The sequence below is a fragment of the Phyllopteryx taeniolatus genome, chromosome 3, assembly GCF_024500385.1.
Source record: "Phyllopteryx taeniolatus isolate TA_2022b chromosome 3, UOR_Ptae_1.2, whole genome shotgun sequence".
NCBI lineage: Eukaryota > Metazoa > Chordata > Actinopteri > Syngnathiformes > Syngnathidae > Phyllopteryx > Phyllopteryx taeniolatus.
Window position 1 is genome coordinate 13,078,694 of NC_084504.1, and position 23,944 is coordinate 13,102,637.

General features: G+C 40.3%; 1 protein-coding gene across 4 annotated transcripts in view; it reads right to left on the reverse strand.

The window, feature by feature from the left end:
• Positions 1-23,944, reverse strand: part of LOC133474875 (neurogenic locus notch homolog protein 1-like) — an 83,417-nt gene that overhangs the window by 50,699 nt on the left and 8,774 nt on the right. For 3 of the 4 annotated variants that reach the window (XR_009787649.1, XM_061766994.1, XM_061766993.1), the window contains exons 3-6: positions 8,409-8,671; positions 7,702-7,929; positions 1,495-1,617; positions 297-530 (exon numbers count right to left, since the gene is read on the reverse strand). Coding sequence is in view for 3 of the 4 variants with exons in the window: in XM_061766994.1 (XP_061622978.1) it covers positions 297-530; positions 1,495-1,617; positions 7,702-7,929; positions 8,409-8,671 (848 nt within the window). In the remaining variant the exon portion in view is untranslated. The remainder of the gene's footprint in view (positions 1-296; positions 531-1,494; positions 1,618-7,701; positions 7,930-8,408; positions 8,672-23,944) is intronic. The other variant, XM_061766996.1, reaches the window with a different exon arrangement.

Here is a 23,944-nt window from a genome sequence, read left to right on the forward strand (position 1 = left end):
CAAAGGTGTCATAGGCATTTGTGGATTTTCAGAAAGGTAAATATTGTTTCTTTTGTAAACAAGCATGTCCGTTTTCCAGAAAAAAAAAAACGACAAGTAAAGCAACGTTAAAATCACCAGAACTTGTGCACCCGTGCGAACGATCAGAATGGTGCCATTTCTACCTTAATTCGACCCAGGAAAAAGCCTGACATCGATGGCTTCTTCCTTGGTACATCCAGCCCTCCATAAAGCATCACAGAACTTGTTCAACAAACAACTCCCCCGTCTCCTTGGGGGAGGTATCTGTCACAAACCTGTGCGGCCGTGGGGGCACTGGCAGACGAAGGAGCCCACGCGGTCGTGGCAGGTAGAGCCGTGGTAGCAGGCGGCGCTGGCGCAGTCGTCGATGTTCTCGCTGCAGTCGTCGCCCGTCCAGCCATTGACACACACGCACTGGAAGCTACCGTAGGTGTTGTGGCACGTTCCACCGTTTTGGCAGGCGTTGGGCATCAGCTGGCACTCATCCACGTCTTCCGTGCAGAGTTGACCTGCAAGGGGAGAAGTGCAGTTACAAGTGCTTGATGCAGCGTCTCAGTGAAAGATTGTACAGCAGGGATGGGGAAAGTATGTTTCTGTTTTTTAATCTGGCTCATTAAATTGTTAATAAACAGTTTATGTTTCTACTTAAAAAGTCTCTTTTTATTTGATTAAAGAATTGGTGGCGGCGCGGTGGGTGACTGGTTAGCACATCTGCCTCACGGTTCTGAGTACCGGGGTTCAAATCCCGGCCTCGCCTGTGTGGAGTTTGCATGTTCTCCCCGTGCCTGGGTTGATATTCTCCGGGTACTCCGGTTTCCTCCTACATCCCCAAAAAACATGCATGGTAGGTTTATCGAAGACTCTAATTGCCCGTAAGTGTGAATGTGTTCGCCAATGGTTGTTTGTTCGTGTGCCCTGCGATTGGCTGGCAACCAGTTCAGGGTGTACCCCGCCTCTCGCCCAAAGATAGCTGGGATAGGCTCCAGCACGCCCGTGACCCTTGTGAGGATAAAGCGGTACAGACAATGGATGGGTGGATGGATAAAGAATTGGTATTAAATTATAATAAAATTAATTGTAAATAATACAATTAAAACATGAGTAGGACTTATTCTATTTAAAAAAATATTTGTTGCATTAATTTAGCAGTTTTTATTTTTCAAAAATTGGTTGGCTAAAGTATACCTACATGAAATAATCTGTTAATTGCATATTGTAAATAATAATAAAAAATATTGGTAAAATAAACAATATTACATACACATTTATTTTACTAAATAAATACTGTAAATAATGCAATTTTAAAACAAACATTTTATTCATTTCAACTTTCTTTTGTTTTTATTTTTACCTCATCTACTGTACGAATGACCTGGCCAGTTTAAAAATAAATAAACGAATAAAAAATGTCAAAATGTCCCTTGAGCACGAACGTTTGCCCAGCCCTGCTCTCGAGGCTCCAGACCGACTAACCTGTGAACTCGGGCCGACACTGGCAATTGTAGGTGTTGACTCCGTCGACACAGGTGCCGCCGTTATAGCACTCATGACCCGGGCAGTCATCAATGTTCTGGTTACAGTTTTTCCCCGAGAAGCCTGCCAACAGTCAAAAGTGGTTGCTTTTTTCCACGGTTAACATTAATACACAGGCTGGACCCCTCAGACAGTTGTCAGTTATTCTTCTAATCTCCAGGTGGGGCTTTCACAGTAATGAAACTGCAGTTAAATGTGGCTGTCTTTTTCCTCCCATCTGTACAGCTGAGGTCTGTGGCAACTTTGCCATGGAACAACATCCACTCAACAGGTACTGAAGTTCAATCGAGGGAAACATAAACATTCCAGACAAAATGGGACAGTTTTCATGGTAATTGAGAGAATTGATTAGAATTTAGGGGAATTACAGTAACTGGATCAAGACTGCATGCTACACAAAGCTAAACATAAACATGCTGTTTCAGCACTATAAATTGGGGTTCACAGTTTGAACATTGACTGTTCCACCAATGTATTGCGTATAAAAGTTGAAAACTTCGTAGATAAAAGATTAAATTCAACTGTTTTGAGCTTAAAGGTTAAATACAATTGAAATGTACTTAACAAATGTACTGTACTGGATAAAATAAGAAGTTGAAGCCACTATAACATTATACACAGTTTGAACATCTAATTCAGAGATTATTTCGCTTACCACTAGTGGGAGTGGGAGTACTCGTATGACATTCTTACTTGTTAACGCCCATAAATTGCTTTGCCTTTCCATGACAATTTTCATCTTTCCAACACAAATTAGTAATGCTGATTATGTTTCAGCTCAAAACATTTTGAAGTTTAGTACGAAAGAAAAAGATAATTCCAAATTAAAAAAAAAAAAGATACAACTTTCAATGGTTTTATTCTTACAATTCCCCTCTATATCGCTAATCACTAGTGGTGTAACGATTAATTCATTATATTGATGTATCGATTTATATTCCTATGATCCAACTTGTGATGTCTGCTCAGAAAATTAGCCTTCCGGACAAAAATATATCGATTTAAATCGTTTTAAAAGGTAATCAATCGATTGTATCGATACTAGGAAGTAACATATTGAATTTTATGCACGGCAGACTTTATATGGAAGCACGCGTGTGTGTTTTTTTAAGCACTTTTAATGATAAAGACGTTAAGCACTACTCGATTAAGTTTTCCTATCTGTGACATCGCAGGGGATCAAGGTGATCCGATACAGCAGACCTATAACGCACCTGGCATCTTTCGTCATGCTCGCAAACATCTCCACACCTTTGTATCTCCACTTTTATCTCTCTTGTTTTTTTATCTCCACAACTGACCGCTAGCAACGACGCTTCACTTCTTCTGCATTCAGCAGTTGGCATTATATTTTACATGCTACTCCCTGCTCTGCTCTCGCCTCATTAGTAAATGAGAGCGAGAGAGAGAAGAAAAGAGAGATTTGGGTGCCTACGAACAGAAACGAAAGGTTTGGACAATTATCATAAACTGTTCCATCCCTACCTACATTACTTAGCTGTACTAAAACGTTCACAATCACATCATTTTTATTTTTAATCATCCCAAACCAGTCTATGAAACTTAATGCTTGACCAGCTAGCTGAAGAGTTAAATTAGCTTAGCTGTCTTTGTGAATTTTGTAAAGACGGATGAAGTTCGACGTCGTTGTTGTTGTCTTTAATTGCTCGAGTTGCAAGCCATGCAGGTTCCTATCCTCTTTTTGCGGAGTTCATCGAAAACATAATCCTTGTATCCAAATTGTATTATCTTTGAAGCTCCTTCCATCACTCACGCAGGTGGCTACGTCACACTAGCAACTACGCAACAATTCAGAGTGGGTTGCCAGGTTGGCGCGAATGACCCCCCAAAATGTTTCTTTCTTAAAAAAAAACTGTCTTAATTAAAATGCAGATTTCCAACTCTAAACGAGATGACTTGTCAAGTCATGTAGTTCAAGTCAAAGTCAAGTTAAGTCTCTTGGATACCAAGTCTAAAGTCAAGTCTAAGTATTTGGCAAGCAAGTCGCAAGTTATAAAACTGGCAACTCGAGTCGACTCGAGTCAAGTCAATTGACTCGAGTACCCCCATCTCTGCCAATATTCTCCTTGAATCGAATTGGCAACCACAAATCGTGACACAAATCAAATCGTTGTTAAAACGAATCGTGACACCCCTACTGTTTACCTATTGCAGTCATGCTATATTGCAGATTTTCTGTTAATATATTCAAAATGATTGTTTAAATATATAAATATATATATGCGACGACACTGTGTGGGAGTGGTATTTTAAGGAAATAACGACAAAGCAAATGAGCATTTTTGGTGTACCAAAGAATGAAGAATGAATCAAAAGAGAGCCAATTATTAGCCAATTATTAGCTTCGCATCAAGACAAAAAAAAAAGAGGGAAAAATGTAGCTTTACACAACCGAACCCTAAATATCTTTGTTTGCTTAACCTGCTCAAATAAAGCTGTTTAACAGCAATCATTTTCAATATAGACGAGTATGAGATTTGTGGCACCGATTTGTCCTCAAAACAAAAACAAGCCAAATTGCAGTAAATCTGTGTGTGGGGAGGCGGCGAGATGGCGCGGAGGCATTGTACGCCACAGCCTCACTGTGCTATGCTCTGCACAAAGGATGTTGTCCCTTTGACCATTTCCCCTACGATAAGCCCAGATGCCTTCCTGTTCACACACAGTACCACAGCAAAACACACACATGCAAGCCAACAGCTGGAAATGACATCACTGCCAAGTCGGTATTTAAACAAGAAGACCTTTAAACAGACTTACAGTAGTTCTTCAAATAGTCATCTACTAAAGACAAGTAAATGCATCCTATTTACGAATACTTTTGTTTTCGAATATGTCTATTGACTATTATTTTGTATTTTGTATTGTATCATCGAGTATTTTTTATTAATGGCTAAAATATTAGTTTTTTCATCTAATAATTGTGGGGGGTTTGTCAGACATATTCGTATTATTTACAAATATTATTGTATTTTCCATATATTTTGTACTTTTCTAATATTTTGTATTATTCGCTACTATTCTTCTACTTGATAATAGTTGAGTATTTTTCGGCAAATATCTCAAAAGTGTTTATTTTCTAATTTTTGTATTTTTCATGTAATATTTTGGGCGGCATGGTGGATGACTGGTTAGAGCAGTTCACAGTTCTCAGGACCCGGGTTCAATCCCCGGCCCCGCCTGTGTGGAGTTTGCATGTTCTCCCCGTGCCTGCGTGGGTTTTCGAAGAAGAAGAAGAAGACTCCGGTTTCCTCCCACATCCCAAAAACATGCATTAATTGGAGACTCTAAATTGCCCGTAGGCGTGACTGTGAGTGCGAATGGTTGTTTGTTTGTATGTGCCCTGCGATTGGCTGGCAACCAGTTCAGGGTGTACCCCGCCTCCTGCCCGATGACAGCTGGGATAGGCTCCAGCACTCCCGCGACCCTTGTGGGGATAAGCGGCTCAGAAAATGGATGGATGGATGTCATATTTTGTATTATTTGGTAATAGTTTTCATTTTTTTCTAATATTTGTGGGGGTATGGCAAATATTTTTAAATTATTTTCTAATACTTTTGTATTTTCCGTATAATACTTTCTAAAAGTTTTCAAATATTTTGTATCATTCTTTTAAATTTTCCTATTCTCTATTTTTTTCTAATATTGGTGTATTTCACAACAAATCTCTGTATTTTCTTCTATTTTGTATTATTCTCTAATATTTCCACTTTCAATTTTGTGTCATATTTGGGTTTTTCTACATTTATTTTTGTATTTTTTCCAACATTTTGTATTATTCTGTAATGTTTCTATTTTCTGTTTTATTCTAATACTTGTGTATTTTTCAGGAAACACTTTATCTTTGTTTTTTTTTAAATATTTTGTAGTATTCTGTATTTTTCCAATTTGAATTTTGTAAATTTTCTTCTAAAATATTGTATTATTCTCTCATAGGAGTTGGTCAAAATATGAGCCTCCGAATTTGCACAAAATGGCTGCTTAAAACTAGGCTTTACACGATCAGGATTTTTGGGGCCAATCACCGATAAGCGAGTTTAAAAAAACGATATCCGATCACAAGATGGAGGTATGTGTCTATTTAAATTACCTGTTCATTTACTGTATATACTTGTGTACTTAATTGCTCAAAAAATTATATTTACAATAAATAATGTATCTTTGTTCCTCTATTTATGCCAGTGAGGCATAGTGACAGACAGAACAAATGAATGGTCTTCTATTAGATGGCAGGAAGTACAGTAAATAATGTATCCACTTTTCCTGACATTTTTGTTTCTTGGTGTGCTGTGAGATTTTTCAATTGTAAAATATGTTCCTTGGCTCCATAAAGGTTGGAAATCACTGCTCTAGTCAGATCATGTATTCTAATCAATCAGGTCAAACCAACATTACAACGTGACAGAAATAATGGGTGCTAACTTACTGTAATTAAATTACTTTATTTTTAATTAGATTACTTCACCCACACCGAAACGTTCGAGCACGATTCGACAGAACGTTTACGTACAACCGTTAGCGATAGCACTAGCTTGCTAGGCTACATAACGTTTTGTTGCCTGCTTGTCAGCCGTATCGTATTAAAAGTATGTGAACATACCTCAAGCAAGCCTTAAACGAATGTCCTCTCCTGTCCTGAGCACCGGTGACTACCAACACACGTCTCCCCCCATTTTGTTTTTATAATACAGCCGGCTCTCTCCACTCTTCTTGTCGTCGCCACGGTAACGAGTGTATCCAGTCGCGTTTGAGTTGAGAAGATGAAGCCCAGTGATCGGAAAAAACAGGATGCCGTGGTATAGGAATACAAGATTTTATTGCAGTAGTCTGACATAGTGCAATCGTGAAAGAGCAAATTTGTCTTGTAGTCTGATCCGGGCATTACGTGTTGTCTGTCCCAGACCGCCGACATGTTTTTTTTTTAAATAACTTCATTGGCCGTTAGATATTTACAGAACTACGCCAAAAGACACGCGACAAGGCTAAAAATAAACTAGGTTTTGGATTCAAATATACTGTGTACGATGGCGATGCTGAGTAAATGCCTTTTGCGGAGTCGATCAATGACGTCATTGATCGGATCGACGAATTATGACATTAAAGCCGATCAGCCGATCAGCATAAAATGCAAATTATCGGCCGATACCGAAAAGGCCGATAAAATCGGTGTAAAGTCTACTTAAAACACAAATGGCTGACTTGTTCAATTTCACGCATGGGTGGTTGAGACTTATTGATACGTCTTGTTATGTTATGTCCACCCAACGTCATGTCAATCAGTAAAACTGGTGTCCAGGGCAACTTTTCAGGGGGCGCTTCTGACCCCAAAATACATGTTTTGTTTTGTTTTTCACCAGGATACACACGTTTGCTAAAATTGGGCAATTTTCAGGCATGGTAAGGACCCCATTTAGCATCGCCCATCATTTCCCTTAACAATTTAAAATATATATTTGCAAAATAACAGCCAATTAATTATTTTTTTTTTTTTACCTGGTTAATGTAATTTTTGCTCCCAAACCACAGTGTAAAACATTGGCACATCAGAGCTGTAGACGTCCTCTTTGGTTTCAAACACAATTGTAAACTGTCTGTGAGGCGTGAGCAATCTTTGTTTTTAAATATAGTTCATGTAGCACATAGCATTAAACGTTATGTTTGCTACAGAAACTTTTCCTCTCTTAGGTCTATGGTTTGCCTTCCAAGGGTCGAAAAGCTCAATAAATCTAGGCACCAGGTGTCGCACATCGGTGCTTGTAACATATCTTTTGGGTGACAAAATATACATATAAAAACTCTTTATTTTAGTGTTACAAGCACAGCATAATCTTCAAATTTAAAATTACATTTGAAAAACAAATGAACAAATTTAAATTGAAATTAAATACTCATTATTTATTCTCCAAAGTCACAGAGAGCCACTGCAGAAGGATGAAAGTGCCACATGCAGCTCTGGAGCCACAGGTTGCAGGCCCCTGTATAGAAATGTCCACCCAATTTCATGATGATCAGTGAAACTGGTATCTGAGGTGTTTTGTTTTTTTTTCAAAACTTTCCATGCAGGGAAAAGGCCTTTTAAGCCCTCTAATAAAACACACTTGGAGAAGTATATAGTGATGTTCCTACCTGGCACACAAGTGCATTCATAACTCGTGTCTCCCTTCTGGACGCAAGTGCCTCCATTTTGGCACGGCGACGGGCTGCAGGGCAGGTAGCGGCTCTCGCAGTGCTCGCCGGAGTACTCGGCCGGGCAGTGGCAGCGGTAGCCGCCGACCACGTTGATGCAAGAGCCGCCATTCTTGCACGGGGGCGGGCTGGCGTCGCACTCGTTGACATCCTGCTTGCAGATTTTTCCTGAGAAGAAGTTAATCACCGGTTATGTCATCCACTCTATGATTAAGCAGTTTACTGATACACTTTTCCCCGAGTGTTTTTGCATTTTGCATATTTTTGTACTTTTTCTAATATTTTGGGGGTTCTGTCTAATATTCTTGTATAATTTTCGAATAATTTATCCATTTCCATTTTTTCTTATATTTCTGTATTTTTCAACAAACATCTCTGTCATTTTTCAAACATGTATTATTCTCAAAAATCTTTCGATTTTGAGCTAAAAAAGGAAACCAATTGATCATTCATTATTACGTGAAATGGCTTATTTTCTGTTATATAATATAGTTTACCCAAATACTTGATTATTCTGTAAAAATTTTCAGTAGGAATACTAAAAGCCACAGCCCTATTATTTTCTTATATCTTTGGATTTTTCGACTGTTTTTATTCATCATCATTCGCTGACCAAAACAGCAGCACTGAAGTACATTTTACATTACCTGACCATCCAGGAGGGCAGTGGCACTTGTACGCTTGCGGACCCTCCAGCTGGCATGTACCCCCGTTGCGGCACGACGCGCCGACACAGGCGTTCCCGACCGGGGTCTGGCAGCGGTGGTCAGCGAAACCCGGCTTGCAGGCGCAGCTGAAGTCCACCGTGTTGGCCTTGGTCACCACGCTGCACGTGGCACCGTTCAGGCACGGCCCGGTGATGCACGGGTCACGGAACTGGCACTTGCTTCCTGCGTATCCGTCCCGACACCTGAGGAAAATAATTCCACTTAATCACGTGCTTTGATATTTTTTCTAAATCAAACAGTTTCGTGTGGGTGATTACAGCGTGTTCCACTAACATGTGTATGTGTTCACTGTGATGGGTTAAATGCAGAGAACAAATTTCGTGTGCATGCATGCATGTTCATGACAATAAAAGATGATTCTTCTATTCTTCTTCTTCTAGTTGATTGTGTACGCATTGAAATACAGTGGTACCTTTACAAACGAGTTTCCCAGTTAAGTTTTTCCATTTATGAACCATTGCTCGTAAATCTGATGTATGAGCAAGCTTCAGATACGCCACCACATGAGCGAAGTGAAAAAAAACTGAGCAATTAAAGTAATGTAATGTCCTTGTAATGAAATGTCCTCCGCCAATGCACTTTCAGACATTTACTGACAGCCAAAGACACAAATGCAAAATGAGCAAACTCACTAGGAGCTGATGCAGACCACAACTCACACCCAGACGCTCACAATGAAATAACCAGCCAACCTGACTCCGGCTCCCTATGTCACTCACTAGGCCACGCCCGTTGCACTTTATAAACTTTTAAAAAACAGTTTATTTCTTTACATTGTATTTTACTATGTTTTAGTTATTAAAAACAATTTTCTCTATATTGAAAACGTAACAAAAAACAATTTTGGGGGGGGATTGTTAGAAAAATGTGCACTTATAAAACGTATTCTATGTTAATTACAACCTCATATAATCTCTTGTTTTAGTGTGAGGATAAGAAAATAGATCTTGTTCCTCCCTCTGATATATTATCACTTTGCTGTGAGACAAAGCAAAATGTTTGTGGTTGGTGAAGTTGCACGAGGCAGATGATAACTGCCTGTTCTTATGTGTGTATTTATGACCTCGCCGAAGGAGAACTAGGCAGACACTTCTGAGAAGCAGCCATCAGGTAGTATTTAAACTGTCTCCTTGCCTGCAAGTTTTTATTAAATTGAAAGAATTAAAGAGCCGTCAATGGGAATTCCTGAAGCACTTCAAGGGAAGACATCACTAAAATTAAGGTCAACCCGCTGTGCTCATAAATGAGATTATAAGGTAATAGCTTTACCCAATAAGGCCCACGTCTCCTGAAAAAGGTCCTGCTCCGGTGCTTTTACAACACAGCAACACATCTATGAGAAACAGGCTTTAAATGGGAGCTCCTTGTTTCCGCCATCGCCCTCTGTGAACAATGTGTTGTTCGGCAGTAAAACGGAGAGGCCTGAACAGACGAGGTGAAGAGAACAAAACTCCTGTGATGTTTCTTACAAGTCGTGTCTGCATCGTATAAACGCCGGCCAATAAGTTCCCACAAAGCGGGAAAAAGCATACTTTTAAAATAACAATGAATGGAGGTAAGGGGTGTCCCGAGAGGATATGCAACAATGAGGCTAAGAACAACAAGCATAGATACACTGTGTTCTTTTTATTACATACACACACACACAGCAGCTGTGGATCATAGGAACCAAAAGAATAAGCACCCTATAAATGCAGAAATGCTTAAGAAAGAAATTAAGGCTATAAAAGGGTTTGATGCATCTCAGGTACATCCAGATTACATGCATATCTGATGTCCATTGATTGGATTCTTACAAAGCTTACAAAAATTGCTATGACTTTTCTGGGAATGCCATGACATTACCACCTTAGCATTTTTTGTCCTAATCTCACCATTGGTCGTAATAAATATTACGGCAGAACCTCCAATGTTGAACACAATCGGTTCTGTAACGAGGGTTCCCTTCCAGGTTGTTCTTATTTCAAAACAAAAATTTACATAGAAAATACAGTGAAACCCCGCATATTTGCAGTTCGTCATTTGCAAAATCGCATATTTGCAGATTTTTTGGGGGAACCTATCCTCTGTTATTTTATTATCTAAGTATTGCTTTGGTGCACTCTTGTGGCATCTTGGTGCCAAGGAAACATGTTGAAGTGAGTTGAGGAGCTTCATTTAGACCAAAGTAATACTTTGACACATCTTGTGGCATCTTAGTGCCACAGAGCTATGTTGAAGTGGCTTGAGAGTTTCATTTAGACAGTGCAGTGCTTTGGATCTTGTGGCATTTTGGTGTCAAGGAACAATGTTAAAGTAAGTTGAGGAGCTTCATTTAGTTAAACGTGTTGTTTTGCCACCGTTTCATAGGCAAGTTAAAACATTTTCTAGGGAACATCAATTACTCAGATTTTTTTCAATCCGCAAATAGACAGGGAACACTGTAAGATAATGAGAATAACTATTATATAACCCACACCATAGAGGTGTTGTTTAAGTAGCACTTAACATTCTTAACTGTCTTACAAGTAAGTGTAACAAGAACTGTATGATAAACATAAAATAAAGTAAAACCACTCAGCCTTTGAAGAAGCCAGACACGGAGAGGAAACAGAAAGGTGTCAACAGACGAATACTGTCACCTTGAGGCGTTTTATGTATGTTAGTGTAATTAAAAAAATTCTTGTTATGTCAGTCATAATGGTGATTTGAAATCCAAGTTTTGTTCAGCCTTTAAGGCTTTTTTGTTTAGAAATCTTTGGTTGAACGCCCAACTTTTTCAAACCTTTGTCACGTTTACCTTGGAGGCTCCATTCTAATGTCATCTTGTACACCCTTGGTTGAGAAACCCCATTGGCGCAAGAAAGCCAGCCAATTAATTTGAATCCATTGATTAGAGGCAAGGCTGTAGTGTTAAATTGTTAAAAGTGGAATAATATTAAAACATTGAAGAAGCAAAGTGACAGTGTCTTTTCAATAGTTGGCAAAACTAAAACAGCAGCCATCTTGGCTCCCTTAAGACAGCAAAAAGTGGAATGGAGTGTTTGCATTGAACGTGTTTCATAAAGGATCCCACCAACATCCAACTGGTCTTCCCACGACATAGCACCACTGTCGCACCAAATACCTGAGCACAGACAGACAATCTATTAGCCCTGAAAGGGATGCCAGGACTACATCCCAAAACATTCCCAGGGGGTCCAATGAGTGTGTGGGTGCTGAGCACCAGCCTCCTCTTTTAACCACAGACGGGTGTTTAGACAGTCGCCCTCTCGGAGGGATTACTCAGCCTTGGGATTGTGGCAAGAAAAAGAAAACATCACATGCTAGGCTGCCCGCTGTCTAAACACTGGACTGTGTGACCAGTGGCATGTCAACCAAGGTTACCATTTTGTTCGTCCAAACACATTGTGCCATGTGTCCCGTTCCTGCAATTGGCAGCAGGCGCTCTGACAAGAACAAGGCCGCATCGGGAAATCAATGGCCTTTCATTTAGAGCCCATCACAAAACCAAATGCAATAAGTCAAAAATAAATAACAAGGCTAACTTAATAACGCAAATTACAAAATGTAGTGCACAGAGGATGTCATAAGTTGATTGGTAAGTACTATTTATAGAGGTGCAGGTCCACCATCATAAAAATGTCGAACTTTTTCTGAATGAATTCCTGAATAAAAGGTGAGAAATTTATGACTTAATCAGTTACAACAAATTCTACCCCAAACTCTAAAGGGGACATATTTTGGAAAATGTACTTTTTAGTTGCTTGTATTTGAAGCGTTGGTTTTCTGGAGTTCCTGGACAAACAACTAAATCTTTTGTGAACTGCTTATTTCCCAAAATGTGTCTTTGAGCAAGCCCTTCTGAATTTTTTTCCAGACTGTGATGTCACAATTTGGGCACATTTTTATGGTACTGCCCTCACACTGATTTTCTCCCAAAATCAATTGACAGCTAGGCTGGGCTAAGAGCCGCCATTTTCAAGTGACCGATGAACTATAGTGAAATCCCATTTATCACTGGGGAAATGTTGCAGACCTACCAGCTATAAGTGAAAATTATTTCATCTAGTTTTACCTTTATTGCACATATTAATTAAACACACTTAAACTTGTTAAAAGACACTTTTAATGTACGGTATTTGTTTTGCACTTGTTCTCACTCTCTTACTGTCAAGAAATGGGAGACTATCATATAACATCACGTTGAGGAAAGGAAAAGAAGACCTGCTCGCACAGTTCTCCAAAAAAGAGCCAATGTGTGCTAGGGTTGTTTATTTGTCACTTGCCTAGTTGAGGTTTACTGTAAAACTGACATAAAACAAGCGAGAATTAAGCATTGTATATTTAAACACTAAAATGTTGAACCAAACCATCTGATTTCATCTAATGAAAGTTTGCTAGCTTAATGGTAAAATATTATGAAACGCCATAAACAGGCTGACTGAAATTAGCATAGATGTTACGGTAATCCTAAACCTTCAAACAACCGGTACTTAAATGCACATGGAGCAGCAACATACACAAACAGCGCATACGACTCACAGGCATACATTGTTTATGCTCTGTGGGAACGACTATTACTGCAGCTTAGTAGGGGACCTTCTCTGGCTCTTCTTCTTGATGCTAATGACACTCCAATTCTTCTAGGAGACCTCAGTGCTGCCCGGCATTTCGTGCCACAACATGGTACTACACTGAAGGCATACAACTCTAAATTCAGACTTGCTTTTAAACTGTAAAAACCCATTAAAAACATCCAACCATTTTCCTCACTAGGGCTGCCTGGGGGCGTGCTGGAGCCTAACCCAGCTATCTTTGGACGAGAGGCGGGGTACACCCTGAACTGGTCGCCAACCAATCGCAGGGCCATTAAAAACAATTGCTTAAAAATCTTCAACATTGTGGGGTGTTATGAAAGAAGAAACACAATGCAGCGGGGGTTCACTGTATGTGTATGTTATTGCGTTCTGCAGATGCATTAAAACCTGTTGAGCCACAAATTCTTGCACTTCACCATCTTGTCCCAGTAGAGGAGAAAGTCTGTACGCTTGTGTGTGTGTGTAGCAGGGTTGAAAAGGAGTGCTGGGGGGTTCCTCTTTAGGCCCCAGTGGTTGGGAGGCGCCACATGAGCCCACTGGAAAAAGGCAGCAAGGAGCAGGTGCGCATGTTAATGAGGAAGACGGCAGCTGCTGCCCCGGCACATTCAAAGGCCCCCTCAGCAGCAGCACCACCACCTCCCATATTCTCACCACTCTTCCTGCCTGTGACATCCCGCCACTTGTCCCTAAGTATGGACACTAGAGGTGTAACATTTAATTGAGTAATCGACAACTAATTGGTTATGAAATTAATCGACAAATATTTTCATCATCTATTAATAATTCAAATACCTGTTTATCTTAAACTTGTCCAAATCCTCTGAATTTCAGCTTCTACACAATAAATATTCTCAGATCTCTCTACTCCTTCATGAAAGCACACTAATTATCTTTGTGTTGAATCAAAATAAGACATTTGCAAACATCTCCTTTTACTTTGGAAAACAAAAAAATCTTTGCCTATTTTCTGAATGAAATTTATGGTTGTGCATTTTCTACACTGTGGATTGGAAATAATGTCCTGTTTTTAAGAAAGGAAAAAATGTAAAAAAAATGTTTTTATCCGATTCATCCATTAAATGAAAAAAATAATCAACAGATTCATTGATTTTTAAAATAATTGTTATAATAATATAATAGCTGCAGTCCTAATGGATACAACGGTTAAATTGAAAAGGAGGTGAATAAACGTTCAGAAGTCAATTCAAACTAAAGTTGTCCACAAGGTGGGTGTGTCCAGCTCAACTTTTCTTCAAAACTCCTTTTATTAAACAGTGGTACTTTGACTGGTGATAAGCTGGTAACTCAATTTACCTGTACATCAAATACATTTTTCCGTATTGAAATTATATGACGTGCCATGAGTCTGTTCCAGCCCCCCCAAAAAGTTTTGTTACGTGTGAAGACAATAAACATAATAAAAGAGAATGTAAAAAAAACACTGTGTTAATAAATTGTAAATACTGTACATACTGTAGTATTCGTGTGTTGCCTTTAAGGGGCATTGCCTAGTGAGTGACGTCAGTCAGGTTTGGCCACCAGTGTGAATGTCCAAACGTGACTGGCGGCTATCAGCAGGTCCTTACGAGTGTTCTTATTTTGTAAATGAGCGTGCCTTCTTGTCCCACGTGACCTCATATGTCACCTAGCAAGCGAGTTCATTGCGCAGTTCGTAACTGCTGTTAACCGAGGACCCCCAGTATAAAAGACTTGCACACAGAATGGGACAAACAAAAGGAATGTGAAATAGGGGAACTGGACACTCTTTAACATCCACTAACAACCCAGACTAAATATAGCTGACATACAAAGCTTGTTTTCAGTAAAAAATGTATCATTTACACATACTTCCTTGACACCAGTTCTTGATTAGACAGGCCTTTGGTGGCATCTTGTGTAGGGTCCTTCAGCTAGAGCCATATATGCAAATAGGTGAAATTGTGAATACTGAGGCACAAATATGCAGGTGATTACTGTAATCCACTGAACACATGAAACCTCAACACAGGCACGCTGCCAACCTGCCCCTGAAAAACACACAAAAAGTGCCAAACTACCCTACGTCTCACGCCAAGGCGTCAAACACAGAAAGAAAGTATCGCCGCACGTGGACACGCTATCCAAACACACCGTCTGGTCGTAAGTCAAATGCAGCACACACTCTGTGAAGAATGCTAACAGTTTGCTCTTTAACTTGGCAAGGGCCCGTCAAATTCACGCTCGGCACAATGTCACCTTTTAAAAGGCAGTAAGTCGCTAAGAGTTTAAACTTAAAAAAAAATATATATAAAGTTCTTATAAGTAAGCTATACAAGAGCATGACTTCACTGAATACAAACACCACAGACTTTGTGAAACAATGTTAGCAGAAACAGTTGAACATTGAAAATCCAGCAAAATCATCTTCCACCAATTCCTGGACTTCTGTTGGAGAAACTTTCCCACTCTTGGCATTTTTATCAACATTGCAAAACATCGGCAGGGTCATGTTTTATTTAAAATGTAACAAAACTGATTTGATTTACAGTACAAGTAAACTGAATTACAAGCTTGGTCAAGGAATGAATTAAAGTGAAAATATCTCGTGACGTTGTCTTGTAATAGGAAAATTTGTATTTTGAATTGTTTCTTTTGTTTTGTACAAATACAAATACAAAGTTAAAAAAAAAAAAACTTACAAAATAAATGGAGCGGGGCAAGACAAAAGACAGCCAACGGCTCTTTTATGAAGTCAAAACAAACAGTGAGAGGCAGCTGCTTCAACAAGAGTAATCTCAGCAGCATGTTAAACTGTACCGCAGGAAAGCTACATAATGAAGACGAAAAGAAGGAGCACAAATCAGAAGCTGAGTAAATATCAGGTGTTGGGTGCGCTATCGTATAACCGCGGTGGGATTATCACGTCGGTAAGGCCGATACTGTTATCTTCCCTGGTCATTGTTCCTTGTTCTTCAATGGTTGCCGCCGTAGTCCGTGGCAACAGGTCGGCAGCATTTACAGGGACCCGTGCAGTGGCTCGAGCCAGGCAGCAGATGCTGTGCTGACATTTGACCCCACTCAAAAAGGGGTTTCCCCCATCAGTGTTGGCCCAATCTGCCACCTGTCATCTCGGGCACAGAATATACAGAACATTAGCTACACGTGCACTGTACGCTCATATAGGGCATCTGTGGGCATCCCCTTTTTAAGGAGCTTAACTGGATGGCATTGATTTGATTATTGAGCCATGTGAAGCACTGTGAGAGATATTATTGGTGTCAGGTTCTGGATTGACATAATTTGGAATATATTTAATCCCCTTTTGGAACACTTCATTAAAGGATAATAATTTTAGGCTGCTAAGAAAAATTTTGGCAGCACGGTGCATAACTGGTTAGAGCGTCTGCCTCACAGTTCTGAGGACTGGGGTTCAATCCCAAGCCCTGCCTGTGTGGAGTTTGCATGTTCTCCCCGTGCTTGCGTGGGTTTTCTCCGGGCACTCCGGTAGGTTAATTGAGGACTCTAAATTGCCCGCAGGTGTGAGTGTGAATGGTTGTTTCTGCGTTTGACTGGCAACCAGTTCAGGGTGTACCCCGCCTCCTGCCCGATGATAGCTGGGATAGGCTCCAGCACTCCCGCGACCCTTGTGAGGATAAGCGGCTCAGAAAATGGATGAATGGATGGAAGAAAAATCTAATATTCTGTAAATGGCATTTAAAGGGGACGTGTTGTGTAAATTGATCAACTGATTTTTAATAGCTTGTACAACCCCCATTCCAATGAGGTTGGGACATTGTGTTAAACATAAATAAGAACACAATGCAATGATCTGCAAATCATGTACAACCTAGATTTAATTTAATACACTACAAAGACAAGATATTTAATGTTCAAACTGATAAACTTTATTGTTTTTAGCAAATCATTAAATTAGAATTTTATGGCTGCAACACTTTCGGAAAAAGCTGGGACAGGTGGCAAAAAAGACTGAGAAAGTTGAGGAATGCTCATCAAACACCTGTTTGGAACATCCCACAGGTGAACGGGGTAATTGGGAACAGGTGTGTGCCATGATTGGGTATAAAAGGAGCTTCCCTGAATTGCTCAGTCATTTACAAGCAAAGATGGGACGAGGTTCACATCTTTGTGAACAAGTGCGTGAGAAAATAGTCAAACAGTTTAAGGAAAATGTTCCTCGATGTACAATTGCAAGGAATTTAGGGATTTCATCATCTACGGTCCATTATAACATCAAAAGCTTCAGAGAATCTGGAGAAATCACTGCATGTAAGCAGCAGGGCCGAAAACCAACAATGTATATATTGATGACGGGGATTTTCAAATGAAAAGCTGATACTTGCAGCCTAATGTTATTGCATTTTATGCCATCCATCCATCCATCCCTCCATTTTCTGAGCCGCTTCTCCTCACTAGGGTCGCGGGCGTGCTGGAGCCTATCCCAGCTGTCATCGGGCAGGAGGCGGGGTACACCCTGAACTGGTTGCCAGCCAATTGCAGGGCACATAGAAACAAACAACCATTCGCACTCACGTTCACACCTACGGGCAATTTAGAGTCTTCAATTAATGCATGTTTTTGGGATGTGGGAGGAAACCGGAGTGCCCGGAGAAAACCCACGCAGGCACGGGGAGAACATGCAAACTCCACACAGGCGGGGACGGGGATTGAACCCGGGTCCTCAGAACTGTGAGGCTGACGCTCTAACCAGTCGCTCACCGTGCACTCATTCGTGAGTGCGCTTTGTAACAACATATTTATTCAGTTAGGCCTTGATAAAGTAGATTTTATTTGGAGTACATTTTTTATTATGATCTATCATTTATTCTCTAAATAATAATTTTGTATTGAAAACTGTTACATATTGTTTGTTAAAAAGTAGTGCAATAAAAAGAAAGATTTTTCCCTAACATGATAAATAATCGTGATTGCAATATTGACGAAAATAGTCGTGATTATTATTTTGGCCATAAATGTGCAGCCCAAACGAATAGCATTGGTTTTGTGGTGCTATAACCATTTAACAATGGATATTTGAACACAAATGGTGAAGTAACACTTGTAGACAGCTAATATAACAATGCTCACAGGCATATATTAGAACGACTATTACAGAGGTTTACTGAGTGACCGTCTCCATGTATATCCGTATGGCTCAGGTAGCCAAGGAACAATGTCCATTGAATTGAAGCAAAAAATGTGGCTGTTTAAGTCTATTACATTCTCTTTAACGAGGTCATTACTGTATGTTTTTATCAAGTATAATATTACAGAGTGCTATTTTCCTGATTTAATTTCTGATTTGATTTCCTGATTTTTTTTTAAGGGGAGCTGGAATGGATTAATGGGACTTTGGTTGATTACAATGGGGAAATATGATTTGAGATACTACCACTGTACATCATTTGTGACACCATTTGTCAACTTGTCTGACACACAATATAATACTTGCAACACAATAACATAATAGCAGAAGACTTTCTTAAGAGGTTTCCTTCAACTTCTGGCTCAGGGATTAGCCGCCTTGCCCACAACTCCAGAAATCTGGATTACGATGCTGGAATTTATTTCTGTCTTTCTGGCGCTGCTCGCTGTAGTCAAAGCGTGTCAGTGGTGTTTGTGCTCCCGTCTCCGCCACCCAATCTCATTTCCTGGCTATTTGGTCCTGCGCCTATATGATCTGTTAAAAGCATCGCCCGAGGGTGAGTCACCTCTACTCTCGCTGTTCCTTCACACTCCCCATCATGGGAAAAGGCTGTAATCACTCCATAAGTGGAGTTGTTTGTTGTGGAGCTGGAACACCCAAACACCACAGCCCCCCTCTTTTGGCAAAACAAATGACAAGGGAAGCTCAAAAGGTTCTTCTTCTTCACCTCACCTTTCATCCATCCTTCTTTTCTGCCCTCTCTAATTGGACAGGAAGGCTGCCCTGGCCGGCCCACATCTGGAGGTCTTCATCATAGAAACCCTATTTATTTGGGAGCCTTACGGAGGCATGCAGGGAAACGTATCTTACAGGTCACAGCAGCAGTAATGACTAAAACAGGAGCACAAAACTACTGGAAGTCTGGAGGTGGAATGTCAGCTCTCCAGGAACATCACATTGTTCTTGTACACCAGGAGTGTTCAAGTGGTTTTCATCACAGGCCACATTGTAGTTATGTTTGCCCTCGGGGGGCAGGTTATAACGATAAAATCACACAAATGGCTTTAATCGCAAATAATCGGGTGTGAAGGCGTGCCAAAATCCCGGTTAATTACACAATTGCCCTTGCATGTGTCAAACGAAATAGTTTCATGATGGCTAACTAGTTTTGAACATATTGCGAGCCACGACGTCCTCTAGCCAGGAGCTAAATTACCGTGATTTCTCGTGTATAATGTGCACCCATGTATAATACGCACACCCAAAGTTGACTTCAAAATTCTGGAACCCTTCTACCTATGTATAATGCATTTTTACAATGCATGGTTTTGCTTCTGGGTCACTGATGGTGTAGTGGTACATTCACCTGACTTTGGTGCGGGCAGTGTGTGTTCAGTTCCCACTCAGTGATGGTGTAAATGTGAGTGCAAATGGTTGTCTCTATATGCGCCCTGCGACTGACTGGCGACCAGTTCAGAGTGTAGTCCGCCTTTCGCCTGAAGTCAGCTGGGATAGGCTCCAGAGCCCCGCGACCCTAACCAAGATAAGCGGTGTTGAAAATGGATGGATGGGTGATTTTGCTTCTACCCATATGATCAAAACATGAAGTATTATCTGTATTTTGGTAGTTTTTTCAAATAATTATTCTGAAGTGAAGCACTTTATTTGAACACGTAATACTTTTTTTTTTATTTACTTGCTCATATTTTGAAATTCCCAGCCCTACTTTTATTTAGTAAATAAAAAAACACAGTTGTGCTCATATATTTGATTACCCAGGCAGAATTTGTAAGATGGGTACAATTCTTTAAAGAAAACATGAAGGACCAGGTGAAACACATTTAATTTTATTTTAATGGGATTCAAATTAAACGGTCAGCATTTCAGAAAAGCATTATCATTAAAATCAGTCATATGTAAAAAAAAAAAAAAATGTATTTCACAAATGCTGCCAGGGTATGTAAACTTATGAGGACAACTGTACATATATGCAGTCATACGTACCCCTGTCATATTGGAATGAAAGTGTAGGCTACACCTTTTTTATAACCACTAGGTGGCGGTGGCATATTAGAATGAAAGTTAACACCTTTCTCACAACCACTAGGCGGCAGTGTCATTTTGGAATTCAAGTGTACAGCTAGGATAGGCTCCAACTTCCTTGTGACCCTAATTAGTTGGCAAGCTGTCGTGTGCAACATAAAATGATGTAGCTGGATCCGACTCTGCATCTGGCCGGCGGGCCTTGGATTTGACACCTGTGCTGTAAATGGTGCTTCCAGCTTAGAACCATTCTGGAACATGCATGCTGTTCATCCCCAAACATGCTTATTGGTATCAATTGGATCTGCTCTGTAAGTAGCTAAATGAACGCATTCCAAAGTAATAGGTAAGGCTATGACTTCTAACTATGAGGCCATCTTAGCCAATAGGAAGCTAGAAGAAAGTCATGTCCGGATATATCCCACGTCGAACAAGTGTAACTACCTCACGCTCTAGCCAAAGTCAACTTTCTAAACAATTACAGTGAAGTTCTACCTCTGCTTAGCGAAAACCAAGATAACGTGTCGGTGCTGTGATTTTTGGCAAACCTTGGCAGCCCGAAAGATAACAAAACTGTACACCCAAAAACGCAAGCTGCTCTGATTATTTGGCGTAAAAGGAAATATTGTGTTAACAGATATATGCAAATGCTGAAAACAGAGTATTTTTTTAATACAACAATGCAGTAAAAAGGGTAGTGTTTGGTATTCTAAGGGTGCACATTATAGTCCTTGATAAAAAAACAAATTGCAGAGTAACAAGTCTCTGGACCCAAAAAGTTTGAGATCCCTAGTTTTAGAGACATCCAAAAATCGGTCCTTTTCGAGGAAGGAAAACATTAAAATAGGACATGATTGTTGATATGCGTTGAGCTCGCCTTACACGCCCAGAAAAACAGTGTAGGCACTCCAGGCAACGTCGGCCAGTTTGTGTTTGAAGCTGAATGCACAAAACCACGTCATTACATCCTTCGTTCCCCCAACCCGCAGACAGGTGGTCGGACGAGGAGGGGAAAAACCATCGACTGTCACTCCTTCCACGAGGCCATCGAGGATCGGGGAGATTTGTCTTGGCAACCAGGGAACTTATAATATCGCAAATCCTCATGGTTGAGGCTCCCGTCGGCCCAATAAGCCCACTCTTCATAAAAACTCTCGCCGAAGGGAATGTGACACAGTGGCGGCCATGTAAAAAAATCATGTGTGTATTTCCCCATTGTGTGATCATATGATGAGATACGACACCTTTTCTTCCCTCTAGTCGCTCTGTGGCCATTTCCTGACTCTCAATGGAGGTGTGTGTCTCAATACAGGGGGCCAGGCATGGGGGGGGTGGGGAAGGTGGGTATAGACAGACTCATCTGACCACAGCAAACAGAAGTGCCATTGAAGTGTCGGCAGAACTGGAAAGACAAGGGCTCACTTTCATTGAAGTGGTGGTATATTGTAGCATTCATTGCACATACCAGCGAGGAATTAATGCCTTCGGTTGTTTTCGGAGAAAAACATCCCCCTCGCACATGGACGCAAACCTGGAAAGCTCCTTTTAACTTGTTTGTTTATTTGGTGTTTTAATGTACCATAAAAGATGCACCGATTTAGAAGACGTCATGCATCACATATCAAAAGAATAAATACACTCAGGTGAGGGATTAAGCCTGATGTTCTACAACAGGGCTTCTCAAACTTTTTGGGTCGAGGGACCCCATACAGTGGAGACAGTTTTCCAAAGACACCTTCTAATTTTAATGCCAATTAAATATAACTATCTTGTGTTCCTCTAAATGCTAAAAAAGTCTATTTTTGAGAAAAAGGTCCTAATGTTTTGATAAATGTATATATTTTTTTAGAGACAAAGGTTATCTTTACAACAACAAAGACGTATTTTGTCGAGATGAAAAATGCTCTCATTTTGTATTTTGGACCATTTGTCTAACACACAAAAGTGCAATGGCGACTGTGACTCTCCTTGCCCACATGCGAGGGCATTACAGTACTTTAACCCATTCACTGCAGTGGACGTTTATATTCATCAACTGGAATCCAACCATTTACTGCCACCAACTAATATATTTGTCAATTATGTTTTTCAACAGGTAGGCGTGGAAGAAGCTTCTGCTCAGTTTGTCTGTGGAATTCAGGTTTGTAAACCACTGTAATGACCAACAGGTCCCTGTAGTTGGTAGCATTGCTTCACTTTGTATTTGAGATCAACTCAGCTTTTGAGTAGAAGATAAAGATCTCAGCTTGTCATGTCCAGTATGAGGGAGAGAAATGCCAACACGTTGGAAGTCGGACAACTTTAGGCACCTCACACTCGAACAGACTCTGTATATGTATGGTATAAATGGAGTATGTATCGTGGTAGGTCGTAGACAGTGTGCGTTGCATTCATGGAGTGAATGTGGAACGCCATTTTAAAAAGCCACCGACGTTCAAATCCAGCCATGCGGTGAGTCAATGTCGCTCACAGCGTCTTTCTTTATAGGTACAAATCAGTTTTGCTTTGTTGTTTTAAAGTTTGAGGTGTTACAAAAACAAAACATATTGGCGTCAAAGTCACTGTTCCGCTTGAGATATTATTTCCACAAAAAGCTATTTTTTCTGCTTTTTAGTCTGACACCAGTATTTACCACTCATATTCTACTGCTTGTTACTAAAGAGCGTAATTAGGTCAAAACAAACTTTTTTTCTGGTGAAAGAAGGAAGCACTCTTATATTGTCACAGAACACATTCTGTGGATCTTGAAAGATCAGTCAGACTGCTCTAAACGGCTGCCAATATGGGGAACTCTGCTTTGAAAACGGCTGGCAGTGAATGAGTTGTTTGATTTTTTTTTTTCACTTCACTTAAGCGGCAGTGCATATGGAGCTGGCTCGTACCTCCAATTTTGGCAAAAAAGCAATATTTGATGAAGCGATGGCTTGTAACTCAAAAAATGTGTAAGTTGAGGCACTCGTAAGTCAAGGTACCATAGTAGTTAGAAAGAAAAAGTCTTTAACTATCTGTTGACCTTCGAAACGAATGGTGTCAAGATCAGCAGTCATATGATTACATCTGGTTACATGAAAAGAAACACTGTTGAGCCACATCAAGCCTCCAGATGGGTAGACAACAAAAGATCTGTTTGTTGTTGAAAACAATCATTGGCATTATATTGAATCTAACTGGATGTATTTATTGAGTCTAATCGTAATCTTGGTTTAGAATGAAAGTGGTCATGTAATAAATATTTGATTCAAGATTGACGATTGACCTCCAAAATTCTATATATGTGGCTTTCCTGGTGGTTATCCCACAGACGTACTTTCTTGCATACGTGTAACTAAAGGAAATTTATTCACATCAACTATCCCGCCATCCATTTTCCGTACCGCTTCTCCCCACGAGGTTTGTGGGAGTGCTGGAGCCTTTCCCAGCTAATTCTGGGCAAGAGGCAGGGTACACCCTGACCTGCCAGCCAATCACAGGGCACATATAGACAACCAACCATTCACACACACATTCATACCTACGGGCAATTTAGAGTCTTCAAATAAGCTACCATGGATTTTTTTGGGATGTGGGAGGAAACCGGAGTACCAAGAGAAAACCTGCACAGGTCAGGGAGAACATGCAAACTCCACACAGGCAAGGCCGGATTTGAACCCAGATCCTCAAAACTGTGAGGCGGATTTATTAACCAGTCA